The sequence below is a fragment of the Erinaceus europaeus genome, chromosome 4, assembly GCF_950295315.1.
Source record: "Erinaceus europaeus chromosome 4, mEriEur2.1, whole genome shotgun sequence".
NCBI classification, from domain to species: Eukaryota; Metazoa; Chordata; class Mammalia; order Eulipotyphla; family Erinaceidae; genus Erinaceus; species Erinaceus europaeus.
The window spans coordinates 24,707,401-24,718,213 of NC_080165.1; the positions used below are offsets into that span (position 1 = coordinate 24,707,401).

General features: G+C 50.6%; 2 protein-coding genes across 4 annotated transcripts in view; one reads left to right on the forward strand and one right to left on the reverse strand.

Moving 5' to 3' along the window:
* Nucleotides 1-7,711, forward strand: part of L3MBTL2 (L3MBTL histone methyl-lysine binding protein 2) — a 37,885-nt gene extending 30,174 nt beyond the window's left edge. Inside the window, exons 12-17 of the mRNA XM_007523413.3 lie at nt 855-1,002; nt 3,505-3,587; nt 4,076-4,310; nt 4,779-4,844; nt 6,288-6,398; nt 6,780-7,711. Coding sequence (XP_007523475.2) covers nt 855-1,002; nt 3,505-3,587; nt 4,076-4,310; nt 4,779-4,844; nt 6,288-6,398; nt 6,780-6,892 — 756 coding nt within the window. The 3' untranslated portion in view covers nt 6,893-7,711. The remainder of the gene's footprint in view (nt 1-854; nt 1,003-3,504; nt 3,588-4,075; nt 4,311-4,778; nt 4,845-6,287; nt 6,399-6,779) is intronic.
* Nucleotides 6,261-10,813, reverse strand: part of CHADL (chondroadherin like) — a 10,270-nt gene continuing 5,717 nt past the window's right edge. The window contains exons 4-7 of one of the 3 annotated variants that reach the window (XR_009549415.1): nt 10,570-10,736; nt 9,622-9,822; nt 8,835-8,943; nt 6,261-6,484 (exon numbers count right to left, since the gene is read on the reverse strand). Coding sequence is in view for 2 of the 3 variants with exons in the window: in XM_016188321.2 (XP_016043807.2) it covers nt 8,895-8,943; nt 9,622-9,822; nt 10,570-10,736 (417 nt within the window). In the remaining variant the exon portion in view is untranslated. Of the gene's footprint in view, nt 6,485-8,363; nt 8,944-9,621; nt 9,823-10,569; nt 10,737-10,813 lie in introns of those variants that run through there. The other 2 variants (XM_060189029.1, XM_016188321.2) reach the window with 2 other exon arrangements.

Consider the following 10,813-nt stretch of genomic DNA (forward strand, 5'->3'; position numbering starts at 1 on the left):
CCTGGGGGGGGGGGTATATGCTCACTACTAAGAACAGTAGCAAAAGGACAGATTAGTGCCTCCTATCTAGTGAGGATGATGAATGATCTTACAAGTGAGTTAAAGAACGATCTTACAAGTGAGTTAAAGTGCCGAATGTGGGGTGGGGGTATAGCATAAAGGTTATGCAAAGAGACTTTCATGCCTGAGGCTCTCAAGTCCCATATCAATCTCAAGTTCCATATCAATCCCCCATATCACCATAAGCCAGAGCTGAACAGTGCTCTGGTAAAAGTGCTGAATGGGGAGTCGGGCGGTAGCGCAGCGGGTTAAACGCTGGTGGTGCAAAGTGCAAGGACCAGCGTATGGATCCCATTCAAGCCCCCAACTCCCCATCTGCAAGGGAGTTGCTTCACAAGTATTAAAAAAAAAAAAGTGCCAAATGTCGGGGTTGGGCGGTGGTGCCCCAGGTTAAGCACATAGTATGAAGCTCAAGGACACGTGGAAGGATCCTGGCTTGGGCCACCTGCAGATCTGTTTCACCACTTGTGAAGTGACTCCCTGTAGCTGGGGAGCAGTGAAACAGGTCTGTAGGTGTCATCTTTTTTCCTCTATCTCCCCATCCTCTCAATTTATCTCTTTACTATCCAGTGAAAAAATGGCCACCTATCCTGGATTTGTAGCGCTGACACCAAGCCCCAGTGATAACCCTGGAGGCAAATATAAATAAATAAATAAAAGTGCCAAATGTGCAGAAGCAGGAGCTCAGGGACAGGTCACTCCATCTCTGGAGTCCTGACCGTGGCCTCCTTGACCCTGGGATGGGATTGTACCTCATGATGCTGTGTTCTCCACCTGTCTCTTTCCCCTGCCAGGTCCTCTTGGATGGATACCTGATGATCTGTGTGGATGGGGGCTCCTCCACAGATGGGTCAGACTGGTTCTGTTACCACGCCTCCTCCCATGCCATCTTCCCAGCCACCTTTTGCCAGAAGAATGACATTGAGCTAATACCTCCAAAAGGTAAGACTGATCTTAAAGTTGGAAGGGTCAGGGAGAAACACAGGCTCAGATTCCTAGCCCAGTCAATCTCTTGGTGCTTGGAGTTTCGGGATAGAGAGAGAAGTTGAGGGGCCAGACAGTGGTGCACCTGGCGAAGCGCAACATGACAGTATGCAAGGACCCAGGTTCAAGCCCCTGGTCCCCACCTTTGGGGGGAAGCTTCACGAGTAGTGAAGCAGGGCTGTAGGTGTCTATCTCCCCCTCTCCTTTCAATTTCTCTCTCTCCCTCCCTCTCTCTCTTTCTCTCTCTCTATATAGATAGATAGATAGATAGATATAGATATTCTCCAATAATAAATAAATTTTTTTTAAAAGACTACTTCCTTTTTAAAAAAAAAAAAAAAAGAGGTGGGGAGGTGATAACTCCCAGGGCCACTGCTGGCCTGGCTCAACCCCACAGCTTGTGTGTGGCTTGGTGAGCAGGACTCCCATTGTTACTTTGGAAATATAATATTTTATCTGTTTATTCATTTATTCTTTCTTTTTTTATATTTATTTATTCCCTTTTGTTGCCCTTGTTTTATTGTTGTAGTTATTGTTATTGGATAGGACAGAGAGAAGTAGAGAGAGGAGGGGAAGACAGAGGGGGTGAGAAAGATAGACACCTGCAGACCTGCTTCACTGCCTGTGAGCCGACTCCTCTGTGGGTGAGGAGCTGGGAGCTCGAACCGGGATCCTTATGCCAGTCCTTGCACTTTATTCTTTTTTTTTTTTTTTTTTTTTTTAAATATTTTCTATATGTAGAGAAAAGGGGAATATAGAGAGGAAGAGTGATACCTACAGCTCTGTTTCAGCACTTGCGAAGCTTCCCCCTGCAAGTGGGGACTTGGGGCTTGAACCTGGGTCCTTGCACACTATAATTGTGTGCTCAACCAGATATGCCACCACCTATTGTCCCATTCATTCATCCTTTGACCAGAGTACTGTTCAGCTCTTGCTTATGGTAGTGCTAGAGGTTGAACATGTGTTGTATGCTTTACATTGGTTTGTTCTAGCTCTCCCCCACCAAGAGAATTGGATCAGTCCTGTTAGTTTCATGGGCCTGCTGGGCCCCGCCCCTGGGAACCCCGAGAGAGGGCCAGAGTTCCAGGGTTCTAGAGTTCCAGAGTTGGAGAGTTGCAGAGTTTGAGAGTGCTTGGCGCCGCCGCGGGAAAGAGGCAGCAGAGTTCTGTTTGGTGATTAGTTTGTCTTAGTTTATAAATCGTTGTTCCTGAATAAAGAAATACAGCTTCCCTGCCCAGCCGTGTGTCTGGTCGTCTCTGTTACCCGCCCGTGAAGCTAGCCCGGCCAGCTGGAGCCGCCGAATTATAACAACAAACATGAAAGGCCAGATTAAACATCTAGTTAAGCACACACACACTACAGTGCATGAGGACCCAGGTTCAAGCCCCTGGCCCCCACCTGCAGGGGGAAAGCTTCATGAGTAGTGAAGCAGGGCTACAAATGTCTCCCCTCTGCCTCCCTCCCCTCAATTTCTCTGTCTCTATCCAATAATAAGTAAAAACATAAAGAAATTTAAAAAAAGAGATTGAACTTAAGACTTGATGCCTCAGGCATGAAAGTCTTTTTGCATAACCATTATGCTATCTTCCCTATCCTTGTTATTTGTTATTTTATTTTTAATCTTTATCTGTTGGATAGAGACAGTCAGAAAGGGGGTGATGGGGAGAGGGAGAGACACACCTGCAGCACTGCTTCATCACTTGTGAAGCTTTCTCCCTGCAGGTGGGGACCAGGGGCTCGAACCTGGGTCCTTGCACACTGTAATGTGCGTTCAATCAGGTGTGCCACCACCTGGCCCCAGTTATTTGACTTTTTTTTATAACTAGCTCCCTTTAGTTTATTATTTTATATATATTTTTTATTTTCCCTTTTGTTGCCCTTTTTTTTTATTGTTGTTGTTATTGATGTTGTCATTGTTAGATAGGACAGAAAGAAATGGAGAGAGATGGGGAAGATGGAGAGGAGGAGAGAAAGATAGACACCTGCAGACCTGCTTCACCGCCTGTGAAGCGACTCCCCTGAAGGTGGGCTGCCAGGGGCTCAAACTGGGATCCTTACGCTGGTCCTTGCGCTTTGTGCCACGTGTGTTTAACCTGCTGCGCTGCCGCCCGACTCCTGGTTATTTCGTTTTTTAAACATTTATTTTTATTTACTAATGAGAGGAGAGAATCAAAGCATTACTCTGGCACATATAATGCCAGGAATTGAACTTGGGACCCCATGCTTGAGGGTCCAATGCTTTATCCTAACTGAGGGACACCATTTTCATTATCAGTGATTTAATAGTGGTTTATATAATGGATACTCAACAATTTCTACAACAGGATTGTGGCCCTAGAGTGGGTACTTGTCTGGGGAGAAGAAAAGGGGGTTCTGGGGAGACTACAAGGCAGGTTCTGACCAAGCTGCTGGTGCCTCTGGGCTGCTCTCCCTCTGCATTTGTGCTTTCTGCTCATCCAGGGTACGACACACACACATTCAACTGGGACACCTACTTGGAAAAGACCAAGTCCAAGGCAGCTCCAGCGCGACTCTTTAACATGGTGAGGAGATAAACACGGGAGCCGGAGCAGCCTCAGAACTGCCTCTGCCCTCTGCTCACATGGGGCCCCTTCCGGCTCCTCTTCTTGAGCCTTTGTTGCTGGCATCAGCCACTTCAGAAGAGAAACCCCACCTCTCACCTCTGACCCCACACTTAAAGGTCTCTTTCACAGACTCAGTGGCATGTAGGTGAATTTAAACTATTTCATACTGTTCTTAAAACATAAAGTATGATAAAATGAGGATCTGGGGGGCATACCTGGTCAAGCGCACATTTTATAATGTGTTCAGATGTGAGGTCAAGCTAGCTAGGTCAAGCTAGCTAGGTCAGACCTAGCACTCTGCGGAACCCCAGCTTAGCTAGCTGGTCCATTTCTGGAGGAGTCTTTGACAAGAGGGACTCCAAGCCCCGCTTCCTGCCCCCATCCTGTCTCTCTCAGGCAGGAGCTGGCTGCTTTGGCCACTTCCTTCTGCCTTCCCCTATCCCCAGGACTGCCCCAACCATGGCTTCAAGGTGGGCATGAAGCTGGAAGCTGTGGACTTGATGGAGCCCCGCCTTATCTGCGTGGCCACGGTGAAGCGGGTGGTGCACCGGCTCCTCAGCATTCACTTTGATGGCTGGGACAACGAGTATGACCAGTGGGTGGACTGCGAGTCTCCAGACATTTACCCTGTTGGCTGGTGTGAGCTCACTGGCTACCAGCTCCAGCCACCCGTGGCCACAGGTCAGAACTCTCTTATCCCTAAGGGACTCTTGACTCTCCTTTTCTTACTCCCTCCAGCTAACACTCCATGCCCTCTGCCTTTCCCTCCCACTTTGACACAAGATAGAGACATCTCCTGGCACTTTGGAGAATTCCATGTCGCCCTGCCCCCCCCCCCTTCCTGACTGCTCTATCTCTTTGGCCTGCAGAACTCCTTCCTTGACCTTGCCCGCTCTATTCTGTGCTCTGGTGCACCCAGGTAAACCACCTAGGGCTCTGCACAGCCCTGGTGGTGAGGGTGGGAAGCAGGAATTCTCCAGTCTTTCCCACCCCCCTTCTCACAGCCAACTTTGGCTTCCCTTCTTGGGGTCTCCCATGTGTAAGGGAGACTAGTGATTGGATGATTGGTGGGCAGGGTTCTCGGGATGTTTCTGTATACCTGTGTCCTCTCAGGACTCTTCACCTCTTGCTCCTGTCTTTAAACAACAGAGCAGACCACCCCTCTGAAGGCCAAAGAGACCACAAAGAAGAAAAAGAAACAGTTTGGGAAGAAAAGTAAGTAATGCTGTTGAGTGCTGTCAAGCTTTAGGCCTTAGTGCTCTTTGTGGCTCTGCCCATCTTTTCTTTGCTCTTTGGCTCCATGGGCTTAAAACAATTGCTTTCGGTGAACCAGAGTGCTTCTGGCAGTGGTCAGGATGCTCAGGAAAAGAGAGGAGAGATTGCATTTGAAGGAGTTTGGGAAGAGAACCCCATCCTTGCTGGCCCATGTTCACAAAGGCTCAGCGGTTGTGTTTGAAAGTGGAAGGCACAGGAGGAGTGGAACCTGCTCTCCGGGACTCACTCACCCCTGGTGCCCTGCTGAGGGCTGAGGGCTGAGAGCAAGGGCAGGGGCCAAGTCTGGGTGTCATCTTCCCACTGTCAGCAGACCCTGAGCCCAGTGCAAGCTTAGCTGGAAGGAGTACTGGGGAGTGGAGAAGACACAGCAGGTCAATGAGGGATACTGCTTAGAGAGGAGAATAAATTAGGGAGCTCAGTGAGGAGAATAAATTATTGGGCTCAGTGGTAGAGCATAGGATTTGCTTGCTTTGAGTCCCAGATTAAGTTCTCAGAACTTCAAAGCCTAGAGTGATACTTTAAAATTTATGGACTGGGGGGTCGGGCGGTGGCGCAGTGGGTTAAGCGCATGTGGCACAAAGCGCAGGGATCGGCGTAAGGATCCCGGTTCGAGCCCCCGGCTCGAGCCCCTGGCTCCCCACCTGCAGGGGAGTCGCTTCACAGGTGGTGAAGCAGGTCTGCAGGTGTCTATCTTTCTCTCCCCTTCTCTGTCTTCCCCTCCTCTCTCCATTTCTCTCTGTCCTATCTAACAACGAATTGCGTCAACAAGGGCAATAATAATAACCACAACGAAGCTACAAGGGCAACAAAAGGGGGAAAAAAATGGCCTCCAGGAGCGGTGGATTCATGGTGCAGGCACCGAGCCCAGCAATAACCCTGGAGGAGGAAAAAAAAAAAATTTATGGGTTGATGGAGACAGAGCTTACTGGGCAGGAAGCCTGCTTTGCCATGTAGGAGGTCCAAGTTTGAGATCAAGTACCACAGAGAAGGTGATATGGCAACTGAGGAAGCTCGAGTGTATCTTTGTCTCACTACCTAAATGAAAGAAAGCAGCACAAGAGCAGTGAAGTCAGATATGTGAGACTCCAACTCTGGGGAGAACTTGGGGGGTGAGGGGAAGGTATTACTGATCAAGTGTGGGAGGATGGTAGGACTTGGGAGGGTCACGTTATCAGGTAAAGAAAGGAAGAATTGGAAGAGGGAAACATAACAACTTCAAGGTGCTGTTAACCCCAGCTGGAAGGAACTGTGAGCCTTGGCACTCAGCCTTGTTCCTCCAGATGTCCCCTTTGCTACTCTGTCTGGCCACTGGGTGAAACCCAGCCTTTGAGCCTCACATGGACAAAGTCACAATGCTGGGTTTAATTCCATTTTTATTCAAAGGAAAACGAATGCCACCGGCCAAGTCCCGGCCCCTCAGACAGGGCTCCAAGAAAGCCCTGGTGGAGGACGACCAGCAGGCCACAGAGAAGAACTCGTCGGAGCCCAATGAGAGTAAGAGCCTCCTGGGCAGGACTGGGGCCGGTTGAAGCAGGGCTGACCAGCTCTGGTGCTCAGGCATGACCCCTCTCCTTCCCTACCTGGACACAGAAGAGTATAGTAGAGTCAAGTTTGAAGGGAATTCTCTGGGTCCCCAAGCAGTCCTTCCAGGACCACTCCTCCTGATGGAGTGGCCACCCTTCACCAGGCGCCTGGCACCCCCTCTTTCACCTTTGCTTCCACCTCAGGGTGGGCAGATTAGCAGTTGCTGGGTTAGGGGATGGCCAAGCTCTGCACCTTCTGCTGCGGCTCCTCACCTGTCTGCCTCCAGGGTGTGGGAAGCCAGGCTCCCTTCACAGATTGTGAACCCCCGCCCTCCCCACCTCCTCCCTCTAGTCATCGCTGTGCGCGTGAAAGAGGAGCATCTCGATGAGGCCTCGCCTGACAAGGCCCAGAGTCCAGAGCTGCCTGTCCCCCTTGAGAACATCAAACAGGAGACAGACAATTGAGCCTTTCCTACTGCCAGTGTGGTCATTCCTGCTGGAAGTCAGCCCAGGGCTTCTGTGGCCATACCATCCCAATTCACTTTGGAGACAACCATTTTGTATAAATTCAGCCTTGAGGACCACGTACTGAAGGATCAGTGAGGCCTCCTCTCAGACAAGACTGGTGTGACGGACTGCCAGAGTCTGAGTGATTCGCTCTCCAGCAAAGACTTCCCAGAGTTCTTCTTTGCAATTACCTCCTCCTTCCATACCCCTCAGTTCCCCCCAATCACATCAGGAAAACAACATAGTAAAGTGCCTGTCTTTATGTGTGCGCACACACACTTGTCCAAGCAGGGCATAAATAAAGACCTGGAGCCACTCTGAGGGGAGACTCCCCTGGTTAATGGCAGTGGTCTAAGGTACAACAAGTGGAGTATCCTCTGCCAACTGGGTGGGTGCTCTGCCCTTTGCAGCCTCAGAAAGCTGGGAAACTACATGCAGGCCCAGCTGTGGCCAGAAGGAGAGTTTCAGCAAGTTGTGAGGTGGCCTGACCTGTTTCCTCTGCTGACTTGCCCTCTCCTATGGGGAAGTAGAGGAGCTGTGTGGTCTGCTGTCTGGAGGGGAAGACCCCACCAACTCCCCAGCCACTCAAGAGGCTTTGGTGGTAGAGGGGAGATGTGGTAGGACTGGAAGCGAACCTACCTGTGGGGGGTGGGGGAGCAGCCATCCAGAGACAAGAAAAGCCCTCTTCACTAGAACCTGTGGTTTCATTCTTTCCTGGACAGGACACCCCAGACTTAATATGTATGAAAATTAAATCCCTTACTTGGTAAAGTCTAATTTGTCAGATCACTGATCTCTCTACCCCTTCATATCTGAAGATTAAGCTTTCCCAGGAAGAGCAGCTAGAATAGTGTCTGTACCTCTCAACTTGCTGTATCTCCAAGACAAGCACATTTCTGCTATTGCCCTCCCACAAACCCTGAGGTCCGGGAGACCAAAAGTTGTGTCTTGTCTCCCTTGTGGCCAACTCAAAGTTGACCCCAATGGGTGTGAGACATACAAATACAGAGCATGGAACCAGAGAGATGGGCAGAAATTGCCACTTCACGATGAAACTAGCACTCCAGGGCTGGCATTGGATGACCATCTCCAGGTGAGAGAGCAATACTGTGGTCACTATGCTGTGGGGTGGGATTGGCCTGGGGGCTTCCCTTTCAGTTATGGCACTGGCCCAGAAGTGGTTCCATCAGGCCTTATGCCCAGATCAGAGGTCAGCATTCATACAGAGAAGAACTGATAACTGTTAGCACAAAGCCCTGTAGAGAATCGGCTGATGTCCTTAGGGAAGTGGCAGATTTGGACAGTGACAGGAAGCAGGAAGGTGTCATATGGAGATAGAAGCAGAGGTTGCATTGTGCTGCCGTGAGCAAGCAACATTAGGAGCCGCCAGAAGCTGCGAAAGGTCCAGAGTCTAGAGCCTTCACAGAAGCTGGCCCTTCCTTGTGAACGCCTTCCCCAACAGGCACTGATTCTAGGCTTTTCACCCCTCGACTGAGACATGGATTTCTACTATTCATGCCACAGAGAAGCTCTAAGGAAGTGACATGTTATATAGTGGTCCTAGTGGAACCCCAAATCTGCAGGACATGGGTCCAGAAGCAGGAAGAGCCCTCACCCCACCTTCACATTTGTCTTGCACTCATTTTCCCTTTTAGGGACTGACCTCTCTCTTCATGTGTGTGTCCTGTCCCATCCCGTCCTGTCCCCCCCCCCCTCCGACTCAGCCCAGGCCTTTACTATACATGGGGGGCCACAGGGAAGGCTGGTCAAGTCCTGCTCATGCTTGCCTGATGTGCTGCCAAGATTTCTCAACCCCACTGAGCCTTTGGGTGTGAATGGCTATGCTTGAACATGATATCGGGGGTTATGGAAAGGCCAGAGTGGAGTGTCAAGAACATACCTCACTTCTGCTGTTCCAGAGCTAGGATGAGCAAGGTCCTTGAGGTCAGGTGGGAAGCGGTCAACAGTGATTCAGCAAATTAGGAGTGAGCTGACTGGACACACTGGGCCTGGGTATAGTAAGGCCACTGTCCCACAGAGGCCAAGAACATGTAGCCATTTCCTTACAAACCCACCCTGGGCCCAGCCCAAAGGTGAAGCATGAGGACAGAAGTTACTGAAAGATATTGCTCAGGTTTGAAACCTTGTGAATCAGAGCCAAAAGAAGTCAACCCCTGGGGGCTAGTTGGTGGCATACTCAGTTAAACGTGCATATCACCATGTGTAAGGCTCCAAGTTCGAGTTCCTACTCGCCACGTACGGGGAAGACACTTCATGAGCGGTGAAGCAGGTCTGCGGGTCTGTCCCTCTCTACCCTTAAAATGTTTTTATATTTATTTTCCCTTTGTTACCCTTTTTTATTGTTGATGTCGTTAGATAGGACAGAGAAATGGAGAGAGGAGGGGAAGACGGGGAGAGAAAGACACCTGTAGACCTGCTTCACCACCTGTGAAGCTACTGCCCTGCAGGTGGGGAGCCGGTGGCTTGAATCAGGATCCTTATACCAGTCCTTGCTCTTCATGCCACATGCGCTTAGCCTGATCCCTACCCCTTACAGTTCCTATCCTGTCAAATACAAAGTAGAAAGGAAAAATGCCCCCAGAAACCATAAAAAGTCACCCCCCACACTACCCTAGTGGCTTCAGCACCTGTCCTACCCCCTTCCGCACCCCCACCCACGTACACACCTGCCAACCTTGACTGTTCTTTGCCTTCCTTCCATGAAGGTTTTGGAACCAGGCTTGTGAGCAGATGTCCGCTTGACCTTCCTGGCAGCCCAACCTGAGCAGGCTTTGAAAACAGCATTTGCAGCCTTCACCTTCTGGCCATGGGTACTGGGAGGGGCAGCACAGGTGGCCCCCACATGCAGATTGAGCCCAGTTAGCCACCTGGGGAGAAAGACATCAGGGACCCACTGTGCTGGGCTTTCTGGAGAGAGGAAGGAGAGCCTCAACCTGGGAGTAGGGGAGAGCAGGTTGCAGAGAGCACTGGCTGTGATCTTCAGCGAGTCAATTCAAACCCCTGACCCCTCTGTCTAAAGTGGGCAGTGCAGCTATGGAGGTAACTCAGCAAGCAAAATTTATTCTTTGCTGAGTGAAGCCCTGAGCTTGATCCCTAGTGCCAGTACATACCTAAGTGGTGTGGGGGCCCAGTTTCTAGTCTTTGTTTTATTGAGGGGGTGAGCAGAGGAGGAATGCCAAAGTATCCCCCCACCATCCTGGAGTTCCCTTTGATGCTGTGCATGGCACTCCCATTTGGTACTGGGGATCAAACCTATGGCCCCACACATGGTTCAAAAGAAGCATTTTAACTTGCTGAACGACCTGGGCCCTCAAATCCAGGGTTCTTGCTTCCCTATGTGGTTATGTAAAATGCCTGCACATGTTGGTTAGGTCTAACCACCCCCTCTTGGGTGGATCACATTCCCATTTTAGGGCTGTAAGGGTGGACCTGGGCTAAGAGAAGACCCCAACCTCAGGAGTACATGCTTGGATCTTCCAGAAAGTGTAGCTGGCTCTGGACCCGCCCCACAAAGGCTGTTCAACCAGCACGTGGTACTGTGGAGATAGTAGGGACTTGGCAGAGACTGATTGGGGGATCCCATGCCATGCAAAGGTCTGGATGAGGGTGCCCACCTGTGCAGCGGGAGCAGCTGGCAGTCACAGTGGAAGGGATTGCCACTGAGGTCGATGAGTTCCAGTTGACTGAGGCCATGTGGGGCGGGCAGAGTCTGAAGCTGATTCTTCTGCAGGTGTAGACTCTGGAGCCTGGACCCTAGGCCTGAGAAGGCCTCAGGAGAGATCTACAAAGAGGTGTGGGGTCCAGGTGTGAGCTGCTGGGCCTATCTTGCTCTGAGGCCTAGGAGGAAGTACTGTGCTC